We start from the raw sequence: 19,179 nt of genomic DNA, 5'->3' as shown, positions 1-19,179 counted from the left end.
GCTTTTCACTGCTCCCAAGAGGGAAGGACAGGAAAACACACCAGAGGCACCTTAGCCATAGTGGACACAAATGCCATTGTCTGATCCTTAAAGAATGACAAAAAGCAGCACTTCCACACAGTGTCTCTGTGCAGGGGAACAGAGACACATAGAGGTCTTGTCCAAACAAAAACAACAGCTGAGAGAAACTGAGGCAGCTTCCTCATAAGTGGAAGAACACTATCACACTCCAAAAGCAACTGGACTGCTCAAAACCTGTATTTTTCCAGATAACTTCAAAGAAGCCTTTACCAAAAGCAAATTGATACAGATGTTGAAAGAAATAACAGTAAACAGACAGCCATAATTTCAACAGCTTTATAGCTGAATATGAGGGATTTGAGGAAGACAATTCAACACAGGGGTTTTATTTGCAGCTTTAACCGCCCTTACTGATTTGACAAGTTTGTTTCAGACAATAATTTATTAGTGTTCATTGATAAGTAAGCTTTAAAAATCAGAGCAAAATTAAAAGCTTCTTCTGAAAGCTGCAGTTCCAGAGGAGCCTAAGCCAACAAAATTGCTGGCTATGAGACACAGGGCAAGGGTGGCAGCAGGGCAGCTGGCAGCAAGACCGGCTTAGACTGCTGCAGAACCAACTCAGAAAGCCCAGCAGAAGAGCTAGTTTTCAAGCTATTCAGGGTGGAAGCAAATACAGTAACTTTTGGCTTTTTCCAGAGCTACTGCTGGATCCGGAACACTTGCCATCAAGCCTCTGCACCAACCATATCAGATAAGTTACCCTCAGTAAAGCAGCACAGGATCAGCAGAGTTTCATGCTACATAACTGGTGAGTTCTTTATACAGAACTTCCTACAGCCAGGATCTGTTTCCTATTTTGCTATCTAGCAATCAAGCAAGACGTCTTTTCCTTTGAGCATCTTGGAAAAATATCTTCTAACAGTACTGTATGGTCTTCAGTATAGACAAACACTGTCTCTCTTTGGATGCTTTACAGTTTTTAAATTCCTCACTTAAAGCTATCAAGCAACAGTTTTGTAGTTAAAACTCTCACAAACTAGACTTTTTAAATAACCAAGTCATTATTCCATTCATAACAGAATTCAAAAGAAACAAGAAATGCAATACTTCTTTTATGAAGTGCATACCAGCTTCCTAGTGTCAAAACTCAAATTTAATGTTCTAGGAGATATTTTACTAACCAAGATCTTTCCAAAGGTTAAAAGACAAGGCAACCCTGCCCTTAAAACTAAGACTTAAAACCTTTTATTTTCGTTTTAAGCTCCCATTTTTATTCAGAAATTCTAACTACTTAATACTTAATTTAGAAATGTGTGTGGCATTACACAACCAATAACTAACAACAGGGTTCAGAAGACACATCTTCAAAAAGAAAATCTACTTAAAAATAAACCCCCAAAACACCAACCATGACCCACACAAGCAAGCGGGAACACAACTCCACGGCTGCATGTCCTTTAAGGCTCAAAAAAGGTATAATTAAGAATCTTTCACTTCAAGGCAGCCTGAGCAGTCTGACAAATCTCTATAAAATGCATGTGGCAACAAAAATTGATAAAAGACTTCTGCACAGGAACTACAGGTACCTCCAGGAAGACAATTCATTATACTCATTGTCTCAACTACACTAGAACAATAAAGTATTTGCATAAAGAAAACAAAGAAGTCATAGTTAACAATAACGAAACAGCATATGGGTTTGCACCAATTGCCAGCAGCATAACTGGGGAAATATAAGTAAGGGAATTGTGCTTCTTCCATCATTTGAATTATCAGGTTAAGCATATACACTGTGGCCAAATACATTTTATTTCAGGGGTCATCTGCAAACTAGCTCCTAAGCTTCCTTTAGTAAAATGCTAGTAGATTAGAAGTACACTGGAATAATTTAAAATATTCTTTGATACACCCAGGTAGCTTTCTGTACATCTGCTTGGTGCCTGTAAGAAGTGCCAGATACACTCTATCAGACAAGAAACCATCTGTCCAAGTGGCTGTTATTGTAGCGGTATTGGGCAGCCTTGCTTGTCAGTATCAGCATACACTGCTCACCACACCTACAGCAAACATCATTTGGTTTGGAATAAAATTAGAAACTGATATTTCCTGGGAGAAGAGATTGAAATCACTTGTTCAACCAGTCACTTAAGTAGTCATTGGATCAACTTCCAGGACATAATTACCAATGAGGTCAGACCAGCTCCTAGTGCAGTGCATGGATCACTCGGATGCTCACTGCACCAGCTGCACGCCTGTTCTTTTCTGCCAAGTAGGTCTGTCAGTATCACATGCAGCTCTGTACCTCTGCTGCTTGTTTATCAAGAATGTAACTGTTTCACTTCTGAGCTTTGAGGTTTTTTAGGGAATTTGGCTTTAGGGTTTTTGGTATAAAATTATTGTCCTTTTGAAACACCCTGGAACAGTTAAACTGGAAAAACTACATCAAAACAATTCTTGATGTAATAAGTGGAGAGTGTATCTCAGTTTTACCCTGAGATGCAAGCTGTGGATTTGAGTTCTTTGCTTTCAACATACGAAGCCAGCAATACTGGATGTGTATCAAATTGTTGTTCACCTTCCTTCCTTGTTCCAGGCTCCCCAGAGCACAAGTGCCTGAACTTTTCATCTAGACACACCGTGGAGTCATCTAGACACACCGTGGAGTCATCTAGACACACCGTGAAGCTGCTTCAACTGAGCAAAAGCTATTACAGAGCTACTGAGTTTGGCCAGAGTAGAGAGAACAGGCCTCCTCCTCTTACAGAACACTTCACTTCCTAGGGACATACCTTCTTTACTGTGACACGGTTCATGTTCACTCTTACTGAAAAGTGCAATCTTAGTTTGTTTTTACCCTTTATAGACATGCAGCCTTTTTAGATATAACAACATGCTTTGAACCAGGGATAAATCTCTTGTTGAAACCCAGGATTTTCTTTCATAACAAGCAATGACCAGTGAACTCAACAGCAAGAAGAGTTCTTTTAAAAACATTCTGAAAAACGAAGCAGAAACTTCTTCAAGAAACTGATTTGAGAAATTTCTTCAGTACTTCTACACATTTTTTTTTTTTTTTCATTTCTGCTTATTTGCTTCCTGTTCCACAGTGCATGCAAGTACAGGCTAATACCTCTGTACAAATGACAGACTCAATTTCTATATACTTTTCTTCCTGCTACATGCAGAGATAGCTTTGATATTTCTAACCCAGCATGCTGTCAGTTTTGTAGAACACCTCTTGCCCTTGTGGGTACAGTAAACAATGAAATAAGTGTCACTCCATTTGAATTTTCCTCTGCTACCATGTGAGGAGAGGATAAAACTAGCAGAATGTGTCTGTTGGAAGAGAACTGATACATTTCAAGGTAGAGCAGAACACCCATGGGAAGTTGCAAAAGCTGACAGAAAGCCTATACTGTGAAGAGCTTCATTGGATACCAGGCAGCTCCTTGAAAATGAAGTATTTTACTTGAAAGTTGGGAGGATGAGTATTTGCTTTGTGGTTTTTAAATAGCAAGAAAGCCCTCACAAAATCCAACCAAGTGAAACACAGCCCACAAAGGAACTGGCAGTGGAAAGGATATAGTGAGCCAAAGAAGCAGGAATTACTTGCGAACATTATTCATTTTGTCTGTACTCAGCAGTCTTGGAACATATGGTCACAGGGATCATGTCAACAACTTCTTAGAATAATGTTGTCTGTCTTACAAGACACAAACTTCCTAGCAAAAAGCAAGTATTTGATCAGACCAGCATTTGATCTCTACGTAATAAATGCTGATAGCAAGGTCACTTGACTTTCTGCTGGTAATAAATGGTGTGATATTAAAACTTGGAAAAGTGATCAATGCTGCTGCCATACCAAGGAACTTGAGTGTTCCCTTGAAGAACAGAAATCCTAGATTGAATAATTTCTGCAGGCACAGAGCATAATGAAACTCAACAGTAAAAGCAGAGCGGGTTAAACTGAACTCATAGCTGCTGTGATACACGCAACTGCTTTCTAGTCCTTCTCCTGTGCTTTCCTATTGATAAGAGCTTCATGAGAAAGATTATTTGTCCTTCAGAGAAGTAGGAAATGAAGCAGCATATGAATAGAGAGGAACTGTATTGTACATAATAATGAGGAAACCAACAGTATTATTTGACGTCAGTACAGTTGTCTTTCCCCCTAAATAGTATTAGGGATTCAGGAGGATCACAGATGCTTGTAACACGTTACAGCGAATCTGTTCTCTTCTGATAAAGGAAAAAGTAAGCAAAAAAAGATGGTTCATTGTAATATTGAAATGTGGCACGCTTTTTATTTAGAAATTTGTTCTAAACTATGAGGTACCACTGCCCTGAACGCTTCGCATTGCTCAAGCAGGTTCTCCTGTATTTATTTTCACGTAGAAGTGTAAACTAATAAAAACATTTTTCCCATCTTTGATGTCCCCTGTATCTGATAACACTATGCAAAGAATACTTATCAGCAGCAAACATGCATCACACGTTCAGCATACCTAATACTTTCTCCAATACCATCTTGTGTCCAATGATTTACTCTTGAGGGTCACTAAAAGGACCAAGAAGGGAACCTTAAAGAAAGCCACCTGTCACATTCATCACCTTGAACTTCCTTGTCTCCCACTGTCCCCCAACACAGTATGAAATGAATTAAAAAATACAGTTTCCTGTTTATACAGGACAAGCCCAAATCTATTAGAAACACTTAAGAACATTTTTGTTTTACATAAGAGAGAAGGCGTGGTGATATAGCAGTACACACTACACTTAAGACCAAATATTACCCCACCCAGGTGGACAGAAGACCTTTAGCATCTGAAGAAACGTTCCAACATTTGCCACTTGTTCCTGTACTAAACTTCCAAGGTACTTCTCAATTTCTACAAATCAGAGGAGTTTATGGTTTATATCACAATGTAGGTTTACAATAATTGCCATAGCAATCCTTTTTGGATCTGCCCACGTGCATAACGTGCTGCTTTCACACCACATCCAACTGAACAGCTATCATGACAAGGTGGCTGAAAACCAGACACAATGATAATTTAATAATTCTACCAGATGAACTTCAAATGAATCAATAGAAAAGGAGGAATTCTAGCATGCAGAAAACATTAAGTCATCTTTTAACCCATTCAACATTATTATGCCTATCTGTTCCTTCTACCGGGTCATCAGCAATCGCAGTGTCATTCACGTGCTTTACAGGCCAGCTGTAATTCAAAAAACAAAAGTTCATCCTCAATAACTTAAATTATCAACACCACAGTGCTGAAAATCTCACTTTATTCAATATATACACTGTCAGTTCTAACTGTAATTGTTTTTTTGCATTGCCTAGGTGGAATCCGCTTTGCTTGCAAAGCTTCCTGTATGGTACAGAGCAGGTCTACAGTAGTGTCTTACAAGCAGGAAGTTTAATTACCACAAGCAGATGGGCCTATCATTGTATCTATCACCTCATTTTAACAGTATCAGTATCAATTCACATTAAAAGCTAAAGCATTTACCTAAAGATCAGCACCAAGCACACCCTACTCTACCATATCAGTAGTGCCTAACCAGTATACTATTCAGCAACAGAAGCAAACTTTACCAAGACATTATTTTTACTCTTCAGTAGCTAACTAACTTCACTTGCTGGAATATCTTGACATTGAACTAGTAAGACAAAGATTCTTCTAAAACGCAAGCACTTCAGTTCACTTCTTCCTCAAACATACACTTGAAGCCAGAATCCTTTGCAGGCATGCACTGGTTTTACTCAGAGACACTATGATCTCAAGTGTAATACATTTCACTCATTTGCCAAAAATCTCTGCTCAACCTGACTCATAGTTCATGTACGCCCTATACAAACGTCTAACAAGTCACGTGTACAGAGCACATTATCTCTCCACAAAAGAATGACACCCAGCAACCTGAGGAGGCAAAGGTGATGGTGTGGTGCAGGTCCTTTAGCACACAACCTGTCTGACAGCAACTGATAGCACTAACATATGATTTAAAGTGCTCAGTAACTCCTGCACTGACATGGGTGGAGCAACATAACTGTGAAATCTACCCTCCCAACCACACTCAAGTTTACATTTGTTTTTAAGGTAATTGATGAAAGCTTTTGTTCTCACATTTGATACTAGTTTATGGCACATTAATCAGAATGTTGAATTCACAGCTTTTGATTCATCTCAAAGCTGATGAGGCTTAAAAGCCTTCAGTATTAACCATAAACAATTCCTGCTTTTAAAACAAATTATGAGTTGCGTTTTGTTGGATGAATCACCAAATCCACTTGCTTTCCAATTAAATAAGCTCTCTCACCCCTAACAATTTGGGTTTCATGTTATACAAGATCTTTCTTCCCATCTGTTTTTGAAGACAGCATCACACTCGGAAGACAGCCCCATTCAAAAGTTTTGTTTATAGCTGAGTACACTACCTGCCACTGAACAACTACCAGACAAACCTGAAGTGTACGGGGGATGATGGAGCATGCTGTGTGTGCAGCACTAGTTACTGCATGCACAGAAATACTTCTACCATGCCAATACTAAACCAGCATGATATATTACTAACTTCATTTAAAAAGCATTGGTTATATTAACTTCTAGTTAGCCAGTGTTCCAGTAGTCAGGAAGCACTACAAATCCTATCATAACACTCTTTTCAAGCATGGATTGATAGAATCACAGATATTTGAACGGATCTCATTCCATTCTCGATTTATATCAAACTCCTGCACAAAAAGCTTAAAATTCAAATCAAGCTGCTGAAGGCTTTCTCCAGATTTCCAGGTACTGAAAACCTCCAAGGACGAGGATTCCATTGTCTCTGGTCAAGCAATGTTTAATCATCCTTCAAATTATTTTTTCCTTTATAATCAGTCTCCTCTCCTGCTCCCTTCATGACCTCTGTCTCCCACTCTACTGCCATGAACTTGTATAAGAAGCCTGACTTCACCTCCTCAGCTAAAAAGACAAATGACTTGGTAAGATTCTGGGTTCCGCTGAGCTCTGATATCCATGTCAAATCAGAGCTGACACTTTCACACACTTACTGATTTCCTAGGTACCCAACAGAATTATAGACTTCCCCTGTGATACTTAAGTGTCAAGCAGAGCAAACAACATCTAAGTTAAGGATTAACAAATACAGGAATCCCAGCAATCTCCCTGACAACCTTAATTTAGTCTGTTTCCCCTAGTATAACAAGCATACTTTTAAACAATCAAAACAAGCACAGTGCCAAACCGAGTAAAAAACGTAACTGCTCGTTGCCATCTCATGCCAGCTTATTCTCAGGGCTGGCACAAGATCAGATGACTGTTTGCCAAAACAATTTAAATTTTTTCCTCCCTTTTCATTGGAAACAAAAATAATGACAAAACCACCAGGCCCTCATTCCCACCTCCAGTACTTGTGCCAGCAAAAAATGAGAAAGATGAAATCGGAGTTCTTTCAGCAGCTGCAATGTGTGAAGGTACTCATAAGACAGCCCCTAAATTTCAGTAAAGTATTCCAGTTTACACACTACTAGTATAAAAAACTGGAATTAAATTCTCATTGTGCAGTTCTGTCACATTCAACAATTTATAGGAAACTTAAATGACTTTCAAAATGACCTAAAGCAGAAAAAAATTGAATCAGCAGTACTAATAGAGCTCATCTTCAATTATTTATGTGCATATATATACATCAATTACCTCACAGAAAAATATCACTTTCTTTTATAGCACAGTTCCTCTCTCCATAGCCTAGTCTTACTTCCCATCAATTGGGAATTAATGCCATTGATCAAGCTTCAGTCAGAAAAGGAAAAAAAAAAAACACACACACCAAAACAACACTAATATTAAGCCGAAAAACTCCAAAGCACTATGCTTCTGTGCAGGCCACACACCATGGCCCACCTTTTACTTTCACATGAAGGGGATGGGGAAACAAAAGTTCTCCACCTTCTTCCTCCTGAGTCTCCCTTCCCCCAAAATAACGACTTCAGGTTCCCTAGCTCCCTGTCACCTAGAGTCAATTTTAGTCTATCATAAAAAAATCACTCCCTTAGACTTCTTCCCAATGACTTGCCTAATTTCAACTGCTTTGCCAGGAACTAAAATTAAATCAGTTCTGTTACATATAGTTGCACACCCTCTCCCACCAAGCCCTGGTTCAGCACTCCACTTGATGTGTGAAATCAGTTCTGGAAAAGACATGGTCTTCTTAGCATACTGTGGAGTTCTTTGAATTACATGCAACAGAGTGCAGGTTGATTCATCCCCATAACTCCACCAAACCCTGATGAATTATAAATTGTGAAGATGAACCAAGAAAATTTCCATACCAAACTCCAAGAAGCTTTCTGTAAACTCAGTAACAACACTTGTAGGAATAGTGTGTCTTCTCTTACAGAAGTCCCAAATATACGTTAATCTTATTGGCACAGTGAAGACAGCAGGGATGAGGTCCGAGTAAGGTTGCTCTCTGGGTACTATAGTCCAACAGAACCAATTGCCCATTCAAAACTGAAGCCAGTAAAATGTAATAACATTATTCTCCTATGTAATCAATGGAGACTTTTTCTGATTACATTCTTGCTCTTCCCAGCAAACCCATGGCAGTAACGGATAAATCTGGCTGTCCACTCACACCACCTCCACTTAAAGCACCTAAATCCCATCCTTTTTCTCCTTCAGAGGTAAATCCCTCTTCACACCAATTCTATACACCGTTTCTGTACATCCTGCCCAGAATGAAAAAGAATCTACTTTCCCATTCAACCAATTCACTCAATTACACCATCAGAGGCCAGTCACTTTATCTCAAGGCAAAACTATCTCTCAGAAGATATCTGGTTCAAACAACATACCACTATACTGATTCACATTGCTGGTGGACTGTAATTATCTCCTCAATAAGCAGAGGCATGACTGCATATCAAGCCCAATATTAACACAACGTACTTTTTCCAGTCAATGTGACAATAGAAGTCTACTCCAGTGATTCTGGAATAACTGAAAAGGACATACAATGGAAATGTTTGTTCTGTTCAAACCAACTGTGAGCTTATTTCACTCCGATTTTTTTAAATTATGTATTTCTTCTAGAACAGAGTACTCTGCTCTGCCAGTGTAACATTCAAACTTCCGTCCCCAGCTTCCAATAGAAGCATTTTCATGTGTGATTTTTAAATCACTTCCCTGCAGGTTTCTTCAAGCAGCCTTCCTAGCTACTTTAACTAGGAAATTGTCAAAGTAGTATAAACAAATATCTTGTTTGTATAAAGAAGTTTGTTTATATTTATCTTTGCAAGCAAGCATGAGTTTGTTTCCAGTAACACCACAAACCAAAATAAAACATTATACTTTGATACCTTTCTCTAAGATACACACAGTCACTTTCAACATCACTACACTTCAAGTCATGCAGTATTCTGGCATTCTGTCATGCTTTTAAATAACTGTCACTTTCAGTAACTTTTTAATGCCTCACACCTTATGAGATTAACATCTTGCCCACATGCATTCTAACCTAGTTTTCACTGACAAAAGAAAAAGAAAATCATAACAGTTCTGAGGCTGATCAGCCCAAGAATTACATCCTTCTTGGCTTCTGCAATGCACTCAATGAAAGCAGCACAGGGTGGGAGCACTAACGCATTGACTTAGTTTTACCACTACCTGTGAAAAAACTTGCATAGATTAAACTAAGTTTGCAATATTCATTAAGAAATTCAAGTAAGTTTTGGGAGTCTGCTACACCACTGCTCTTGAAAATCCATCAGAAAATGTGCTAAAACGAACTGATACAAAGTTACAACAAATAAGCGTAATAGAAGTAAACAATTAAATGTAAACACTGTCACGTTAGCTGATTTTGCTGCTGGTGGTGCCTTTATAAGGCAAGATACAATCCAATGCTGTTAGCAGTGAAGTGTGCCTATGTTTCAAGCTATCAGGTTTGTAAATACAAATATCTTCCTTTAAATGAAAAAGCATGGGCACAATGAACAAAACTCCACACTCTTCAAGAAAGTTGGGTGCTTGAAAACTTGGCAGGTCTTTCCAAAAGACTACAAGCAACTTCCAAAAATTTAAGCTGTTCTCACATTAACTCAGAAATTCACTTGATCCCAAAAATGCGGGCAAATAAACTCTTTAAGACTCCTTTGGGGGTTTTAGAAAGCAAGCATCCTTTATCAGGCCTGGGCAACACGAGGGAGTGATCTCCATCAATCATGTGCCACGAGACAAGAGCTGGGGACAGAATATATTTCCCACTTATATGCACGTGTATAATAAGTTTTCCCTGAAACCTTATGCATATTCTATTACTTTCCTAGAACTAATTTTAATGTTATTATGAACTTCACAACAGTCCAAACTCTTGCTAATTTGGAGCTTACTCTAGCTCCCTGCCTGACCCTGCATTTGAGATAGAGAAAGGCTGAAAAAGGAGGTGATTACAGAAGTTCAGTATGATCTGTTCAGCACAGATCATACTGAACACGAAATGCTATCATCTTGAAAGAATGGGCATTCTGCCTAAACTTCAAAAAATAGGATCACAGAATAGCTTAGGTTTGAAGAGACCTTAAAGATCATCCAGTTGCAGCCCCCCTCCCATGGGCAGGGACATCCCACTGGCTCAGGCTGCCCAAGGCCCATCCAACCTGGCCTTGAACACCTCCAGGGATGGGACAGCCGCAACTCCCCTGGGCAACCTGTGCCAGTGTCTCACCACTCTCATGGGGAAGAAATTTTTCCTAATGTCTAGCCTAAACCTGCCTCTCTCCAGTTCATGCCCACTGCCCCTCGCCCTATCAGTACAAGCCTTTGTGAACAGCCCCTCCCCAGCTTTCCTGCAGCCCGTTCAGGTACTGGAAGGTCACTATAAACTCTCCCCTCTCATGGTGAAGAAATTCTAAGTGGATACAATTCCCTTTAAATGAAACTTGAGCTCAAACGAAAAACATCGCACTTTTTCTATCAGCAACTACTTCCCATCTCACACTCAGGAAGCAGATCTCTTGCATCACCACCCTGTAACTAACACATCCTGGCTGCTTCAACACAGCCAGAGCCCCCCGAGCCCCCTCTGCAGACCCCAAGCGCACCCCCCACCCCCTCCCAAGCGCCCCCAACCCCGACACGCCTCCGCACGGCAATGTCACAAAAACGGACTTTAATTGCGCAGCCTGCCAGGCCATGCCGCCCACTATTCTCTTCCCTGGGGTGCCCCAAACCCCCCCTCCGCCCCATCCCGCCCCCCCTCACCAGCTTGGGCTTGTTACGGCTCTCCTCCTCCGCGGCGCGTCCGCTCCGCTTCGCCCTGCCGGAGCCCAGCGGCTCCTCGCCGCCGCCGCCCGCCCCCACCTGCCCCTCCATCCTGCCGGCCGAGCGCGTCCTCTGTCCCGCGTGGGATGGGCAGGGGGGCGTCCTCAAAGCCCCATGGGCGCCCGCCGGTGTCCGGTACTGCCGCCTCCTCCCGCGCCACCGCCCCGCAGGCGGCTCCGCGCGTGCGCGCCGCGATCGTTGCGCGTGCGCGGGGCGCGTGCGCGGGGCGCGTCCGGGGCGGGGGAGGGGGAACTCCCTCCTGAGACTCCCTTTAGACTTTTCCGAAAGAAAGCATCACTTAATTAGGCCTTAATCAGCCATCTCCATCAACGATGAGCAGCCCGGCAGGAGGTGGGGACAGAGTAGATTTCCCACTTACATGTATGTGTATGAATTTTCCCACAAGCCTCGCGCATCTTCTGTTACTTTCCCAGAGCTACTTTGAATGATGTATATTCACATTACGAACTACACAACACTCCTAACTCGTGCTGGTTTGGAGGTGGCTCCAGCTCTGTCCGACCTTGCGTTGGTCAAAATCAATTGATAAGTTTTGTTGCAGCTGGTTTGTATGTTTAATTATCTCGTGATAGAAATCTGTCCTGTAAGATGCAGCTGGTTTAGGTCGAGAACCTGTCTTAGGGCTGTGAGAATTTATTACTAGGCTTAGTTGTCTTGTAAGATGCAGCTGCTGTAAAAGGTAAACTGAAGGGGGTCTCCAGACGTGGTTGGATAATCCAAAATATAATGAGCATTCATTGAAGATTTATATTGCTTTTTGCCTAAAACTAGTATTTATGCCCACTGCTTGTGGACGATGTTACGCCTTCTTTAGAAAGGTGTTCAACCCAGCGCTGAATTGTAAAACAAAAATATTACTGCCTTTGCTTCAAAGACTTTGTCCTTTTCAATATTTCACCAGTGAATGAGTGTTTCTCCCGCATTAGAGATAGGGAAAGGCTGCAAACGCAGAGGACGGCAGGAGACCCCTCTGTTCTGCACGGATCAGGCGTTCTCACCTCCAAAGGATGAACAGTTGGAGGGGGAACACTGTTTAAAGAAAACACGCCTTCAGGGGGACATTCTAACTTTGGGGAAAAAATAGAGTTAGTCGCACAGAACTTTAGCTTAAATCCAAAATATTGCACTTTTTATCCCAGAAAGTACTTCTTGCATGGCTGCGGGCGGAGGGCAGGGAGGCAGCGAGGCGGAGGATGCTGGGGCAGAGCCCCCCCGGCTTTGGCAGCGCCCCCGGAGCGGCTCCCGGGGCTGCCGGGAGGGCGGCTCCCGCGCCACTGTTTCCCTGGTTTTGTTGTGGAAACAGACGAGACATACGATAACTGCGGTGGTTTAACTAAACTTGAACTTTTGTTACCACAAACAAAAGGCTTATTTTATTTTTTTTTAACTTTTTTTTTTTTCCTCTCCGAGACGTGTAGAGCCTTCCACGCGGTCCCCCGCAGCAGCATCCTCTCTACATTGGACAGAGAAGGAGTTGATGGGCAAGACCCTTCTCTCTTGTGAGACCTCATCTGGGATACTGTGTCCAGTTCTGGAATGCTCAACGTGAGAGGGATGTGGAGCTGTTGGAACGGGTCCAGAAGAGGGCTAAAAGGATGATCGGAGGGCTGGAGCACCTTCCCTACGAGGACAGGCTGAGAGGGTTGGGGTTGTTCAGCCTGGAGAAGAGAAGGCTCTGGGGAGAACGTATAGTGACCTTCCAGTACCTGAAGGGGCTACAGGAAAGCTGGAGAAGGACTGTTTAGAGGGGCTTGTAGTGAAAGGATGAGGGGGAATGGGTATAAGCTGGAGAGGGGCAGATTTAGACTAGACAGAAGGAAGAATTTCTTCGCCACAAGAGTGGTGAGACACTGGCCCAGGGTGCCAAAGAAAGCTGTGGCTGCCCCATCCCTGGAGGTGTTCAAGGCCGGGTTGGATGGGCCTTGGGCAGCCTGAGCCAGTGGGATGTCCCTGCCCATGGCAGGGGGGTTGGAACTGGATGATCTTTAAGGTTCCTTCCAACCCAAATTATTGTATGATTCAATGTGAGGACTCCATTCCTCGATATCTGACTCATCTGCATGCGCTCGTGGTTCATAGCAGTGAAAAGTTGCTTAAACTGTTTCTGTGGATTAGAGAATCCCTTTGACTCAGTCTCACTATAAACTGAAGGTCTCAGCCTCGCTGTATAAACTGAAGATCTGTCAGCATCGGTTTATCAATGTGGACAGTGGAAACAAGTATCACATACCTGATTATTGAAGGGCTTGTGTTGACAGGTGTCTTTGTTTTATTATAATCATTATTTTTAAAGGAGAAATGCACACAATTTGATTGATTTAGTAATGCTAAAGTTATATGTGGCTAAGATAGCATCAACTATGCCCAAATACTTACTGTTAAAATCAGCAAAATGAAATAAAAAGAAAAGTACTAAAGAGAAGAGGAACATTGCAAAGGAAAGTTTAGAACCAATATGCTTTACGGAGCTGGGCTATTTTATAACCTACCAAATTTTGCTGCAATGATTCTGAGCAAAAGGAGTGAGGTGAAATAATGCAACTATCCCAATTAGGAAAATTTAAATGGAAAAGTTTCTCCACACCAAAACAAAACAAAACCAAAAACCGCAGCTCTGCTCAAGGCAACCAGACAAACCTCAGATCATTTTGGCAGTCAGTTTGCAATGCAGTATTTTGGCACAACTCCGAGAACAACATACTATGGCCTGAGGGTAGAAAGTAGTAGTTGTACAAACTGTCCTTAACTTGGCCTAATCTCTGAAGAAAACGTATTTTAAAACTATGCATTTTACAAAAATCATTTCACAACTTTAAAAACATGTAAGTGCAAAAGGCCACTGCTGTGTAGATGCTAACATTTCTCCCTATGATTTTGCAGTTAATCTCGGTCACGTTCATTCACGTAACCACAACAACTAGCACTGACATAAAACTGCAAATGTGCATCTGTGAAAAAGTTACACAATGTCATACAGCAAAATTGTCATAGATAGGCATGAGATATTTTGAGCCTCCCTAAAATACACATGGGTTTATATCTGAATTTGAACAAAATAGGCTTTTGAAGATGACTGGCTGGGCCAGCAATGTAAGAACTTACTCTGCTAACATCCTCCCTCTAAACATATAAAAAAATACAATCATGCAAGGTTCCTGAAGAAACATACTCCAAGGAAAAAAAAAGGTTCTGAGTATAGGAGACTTTATAAATTCAGTGATAGAATCTCCATTTGTCAGAGAAGGCATAGTCTTAATAGCAGCAGTTCTAAGACAGCTGAAGTCAACCGGTCACCAAACCAGTTATTTGGATTTCAGTCTTTGAGAAATGTTCTACTTCTCAGGTTTCTAGCGGTGAAGAGGAAAGTTAGCAAGGTTGAAATCTTTTTCCTAACTGCACTGGAAGAAGGTGTGGGAGAAGAAGGAAGGACGACACAGGAATTGTTCTGTATACTGCCGCAAGAGAAAATATACAGTATTTAACTTAACCACAAGCCAGAAACATGCTGCTAAGTCACCCAGTAGTACATTCCCCAGCTTTCCATCCACAAATTCTATATCATTAGCACAACCACTACCACAGGGAACATTACCACAGTCCTTCCATTACTCCTCCCAAGCTGTAAACTTTCTTCAAATTGTCTTGTTTCTCTTCCTGATCAGTATCATCATTGTGGTTATTTTTTTCTCTCCTACCCTTTTCTCCTTTTCTTGCACTTTTAGTTAGAATGTGCTTACGTTTAGAAATTTTAAAAATCCAACTTTATCTTCAGAAGGAAGTCACTCTAAGGTTTTCACAGTGCATGAGAAAGTGGTAAATAATAAAATTGCAGTATATACAGCTTATCTTAATGGGTAGAAAAACAGAATCAGACGTATTAACTACTAAACAAGGAAAGTCAATGAAAAGCATTATTTGCATATAAATAGATATTCCCTGTTGACAGAATAACCTCACTCTCTAAAAAGTAGTCTCTTTGACTGCTGAATAGATATAATGTGCTTGCAAACCTAGATCCAGAGGAAATCCACTCACTGATAATTCCAAGTAATACTTATTTGATGAAGTTTTATTTTAATCTAAAGTGATAATTTCCTGGCCCTTTAAGTCAATAACAGTACATTCTACAGCGTTTCTGTAAACTAGGTTGCAAGAAGTTATTGTTATATTTGTACAAAATTTATGTTGGTAATTTGAAAATAAGTTAAAACATCCATTAAAACAAAGTGACTTTTCATGTTACAGTCATGAACAATATCAGAAATGTTAAAAGCACAGATATTTCTGACTATTTCTATAAATGGATAAGGATTACAGCAAGGTTAATTTTCTATGGCTACCTCTACATTTTGGTTTAACGCCGTGAGATGGCTGCAGAACAGGTCACTGATGAGGCTACAGCCTAATCTAATTTTCCATTTTAAGTCAACTTACACATTTTGCCTATACTTATTTATAGGAAGAGGAAGCTGACAGCTTCCCACCTATTGTTTAAAAAGAAGTTTTCATGCTGCATTTGTTAGTGAGGTAGTTATTTCTGTAGTCACAGCAGACCTGTAGTTTGACTTCACTTACTATGTCTCACTCTAATTTAAAATCTAAAGCACTAGAGCTGGATGAAGTATATCATTATTGAATGTTATATTAAAAGCACAGTCTACTTGTCTCAAGGTATTTTCTTTATTAAAGTGACTTACATACAGAAATGTGCTGAATAATGGTTTTAATCTGAACAAATCTTTAGTGATTTTAATTTACTCCAGGCCAGGCTCCCCTAATAAATACGAATCAAATCATCTATATGCTTTTTAGATTTATATTTCCCAATGTGTTCCTTTTTTATTAGACTTATTTTCCCTTATTGAAACAAATAACTAATTTAGGTGAATTCTGTTTTCACCATTTTCTGTATTTTGACTACTTAGTCTATTAATTCTAGATCACAACTAGGTTTATGTTCCCCGAGTGATTTTTTACTTTCAGATTTTAACAGCAGAACAGTAAGAAAACACCATTCATGCCCCGTTCCTGTTTTCTAGGAACAATACATGTATGAAAAAGTTGCACAGGACTACTTCAGAGGATGATGTGAAAAAATAGGAAGAAATTGCTTTTCTTGGTTTTAGTATTTTCCCAACAGAAAGCCAAAACAAAATAAATAGTTGATATGTGAAGTAGCCACTACACATGGTAATTATTTAGCAACTGATTCCCTTTTCTCCCCTTTGTTTTTAAAATACCAATCTGTAGTCTTACCTGGTACAAGATGTGGTTATTAGTGCAATTGTTATCTGACCTTTGCATCTAGCAGTAATTTCTCAATATTGCTGGCAAGCAAAATGACTTATTGCCTTCTTTGTTCTCCACAATATAACCACAATAGTATCATTTAGAACTTCCTGGGTCAATGCGTCCATTTTTTTGCAATATTTTGTGCCACGACACAACTACCCTAGATGAACAAATGACGGTTATGTCTCTTATTATAATATTGAGCTTTCTTTCCAGGCTGGAAGAACTGGAAATTATCTATACAGAGAGAGGAAAAAAATGTAATATCGTCGCTAGCTACTGTGTTGCAGTTTTCAAATGTGCATTTAATATTATTCTTGCGCTACCTCACCATTTTTAACAGTATAGTACATCTTCTTAATTTAGAGTCAAATGCCAGTAGTTGTTGTTGATTTAAATATAGTATTCAAGGTCTTAGTAAAAGCTACTGTTTACACTTTTTCTGTCATCTCTAGTAGCTTATACACCGAACATCTATATGCTGTCTGTATCTGACAATGTAGCTCAGAGAGTATGTTCTCTCATACCTTGCAGTTCTGCAGAAGGCAACAGAAAAGGTCTTTCTGCAGAATGTGACATTTTTTTTCCCTCTAAGGCTACTGGGCGCTCTCTTGGCTGTTCTGCACATCTCTCTACAGGCCAATAGCTGAGTTCCATAGATTATCATGCTGTGTGTGGTATGTTCTTCAAATTGTTTAGAAAATGTCTTTTTATGCTCCTATCTCACAACACTGTTTAGTTCTCAAACATAGCTGAACTGTTCAATATAAACTCCCTTTATTTACTACATGGGTTCATTTGACCATGTGCAGCACTGGAGAACTTTCTGTTTGTCTTGCTTTTCCATATCTTCACAGCTTTTCACAAAAAATAAATACCCTGCTGCAGCCGTTCTCTAGCAAACTCCTCACACGACAGGATGGTCAGAACAGGACAGGACAGGACAGAACAGAACAGGATATTTAATGGTCAGGCTGCTCTATTTGGTAACTTTCCTACTTTGTTTATTTTGTCTACAAAGAAAGCTGTATCATGGGCAACCAGTGTTTCTAATTTCTGATAGTGATAGGAAAGATTAGTATATAATTTTACAGTACGAGGGAGTAATAATTATCAGTGGAGTAGTTATAAATGTATCTTACCATAGACCATACTGCAACAAGAAGATTTCTGGTTGGAATTAGTTGTAAGTTCATTTTGATAGAAATCTATGTATGTTTAAGGCAGTAGGTGATAATGAAGAGCTTTCAGGCAGATGCACAAAAAATAGGCCTGATTGAAGCTAAAGATCATGTTAAGGAATGGAATTTTCACTCATGTTAATTTCCTGCCTAGCATATTAGTAATAGTTTCCCTTACTAAAAAGGGATTGATATTTTTTTACACTCTTCTTGTCCTTGGGTGTAGTACATTTTGTTTGTTACTAATATATACAATGTACCTTCACCAGGTTTGCATTGAGGATTTTTTCACAGTTGTGCTAACAACTCCACTGAAGACCGTTTTGGGGGAGAATGGTGGGACACATTTGAAGTGTGTCCTTTTAAGTGAGCTAATACTGAGTTATTTAAACAGGTTCTTTAAAGGGAGACAAGCTAGTCATATGGTGCAATTATTTAGTGGGTAAATTAATATTATTTTATTATGTAATTCTTCATAGTGTTTAAAGGATTTACTTAGTAAATTATCTTGAAAAGCAGGTATTGCAACTTAGACGAATGAGAAGAATTACTCTCTGAGCAGGAATCTATTTGGTGCACTCCCTATGCAGGTTAGGGTTTGGTTCATTTAATATTTGTCTTTAACTTATAAGAATCTTTAATAATTACTACAGAAATAAACTATGTCTACCTTTTCTGATGGGAAAATCTAGCTCTGAAGTCTAGTATGCTTTCTGGTCTTCTAGCACAGTTTTAGCAAAATAATGCATGAGGATAACCGAAAACAAAGTATCTTTTCTTGTTCTGCATATTTTGTTTGTTCTATATTATTCTTCCTTTTCTGTCTGTTAACCCCTTAAATATTGCTTAGAAGGAACTCGTGAAAAACAAAATTCTGGAACATGTAATCTAAATGCTTGTCTCTTAGCTCTCTATAAATGAGTGAAGATGGAGTGTAGTAAAATCATAAAACCAGTGAAAAGCAAGTTTAACTCTGATGTTATCTTGCACATGCACAATTGTATATTTCTAATTGGGGAATTTGCTGAAGATGAGTTTGAGGCTCAGCTCAAGAGAATGTGATTATCCTGTTGATAAGAACACAAATTAGACTTCATTTAGTATATGAAGAGGTGAGTCCTAGGTGGTGAATGGTATATCTTTCCCTCTCTTTATCCATATGCAAAGTGTACTAGATCAGCAAGCTTATATGATATAAAGTTAGTAGATTTTAAAAAAGTCTTTTGTAAATTAGTCTACTGAGGTGATTCACATAATTGTAGTATCCCTTCCTCTGACTTAAGGAATAGGGAACAAATATGGCAGTAAGAGCTTACCCGACTAAC

General features: G+C 39.8%; 1 protein-coding gene across 3 annotated transcripts in view; it reads right to left on the bottom strand.

Moving 5' to 3' along the window:
• DIAPH2 (diaphanous related formin 2) overlaps nucleotides 1-11,539 on the bottom strand; it is a 203,845-nt gene extending 192,306 nt beyond the window's left edge. For 2 of the 3 annotated variants that reach the window (XM_054075440.1, XM_054075441.1), the window contains exon 1: nucleotides 11,301-11,539. In XM_054075440.1, coding sequence (XP_053931415.1) covers nucleotides 11,301-11,411 — 111 coding nt within the window. In that variant the 5' untranslated portion in view covers nucleotides 11,412-11,539. The remainder of the gene's footprint in view (nucleotides 1-11,300) is intronic. The other variant, XM_054075439.1, reaches the window with a different exon arrangement.
• Nucleotides 11,540-19,179: the final 7,640 nt, after the last annotated feature.

This window comes from Cuculus canorus, chromosome 10 (genome assembly GCF_017976375.1).
Source record: "Cuculus canorus isolate bCucCan1 chromosome 10, bCucCan1.pri, whole genome shotgun sequence".
Taxonomy (NCBI): Eukaryota; Metazoa; Chordata; class Aves; order Cuculiformes; family Cuculidae; genus Cuculus; species Cuculus canorus.
Note: the sequence above shows the minus strand (reverse complement) of the source record. Positions and strands in the feature narration are given on the sequence as shown.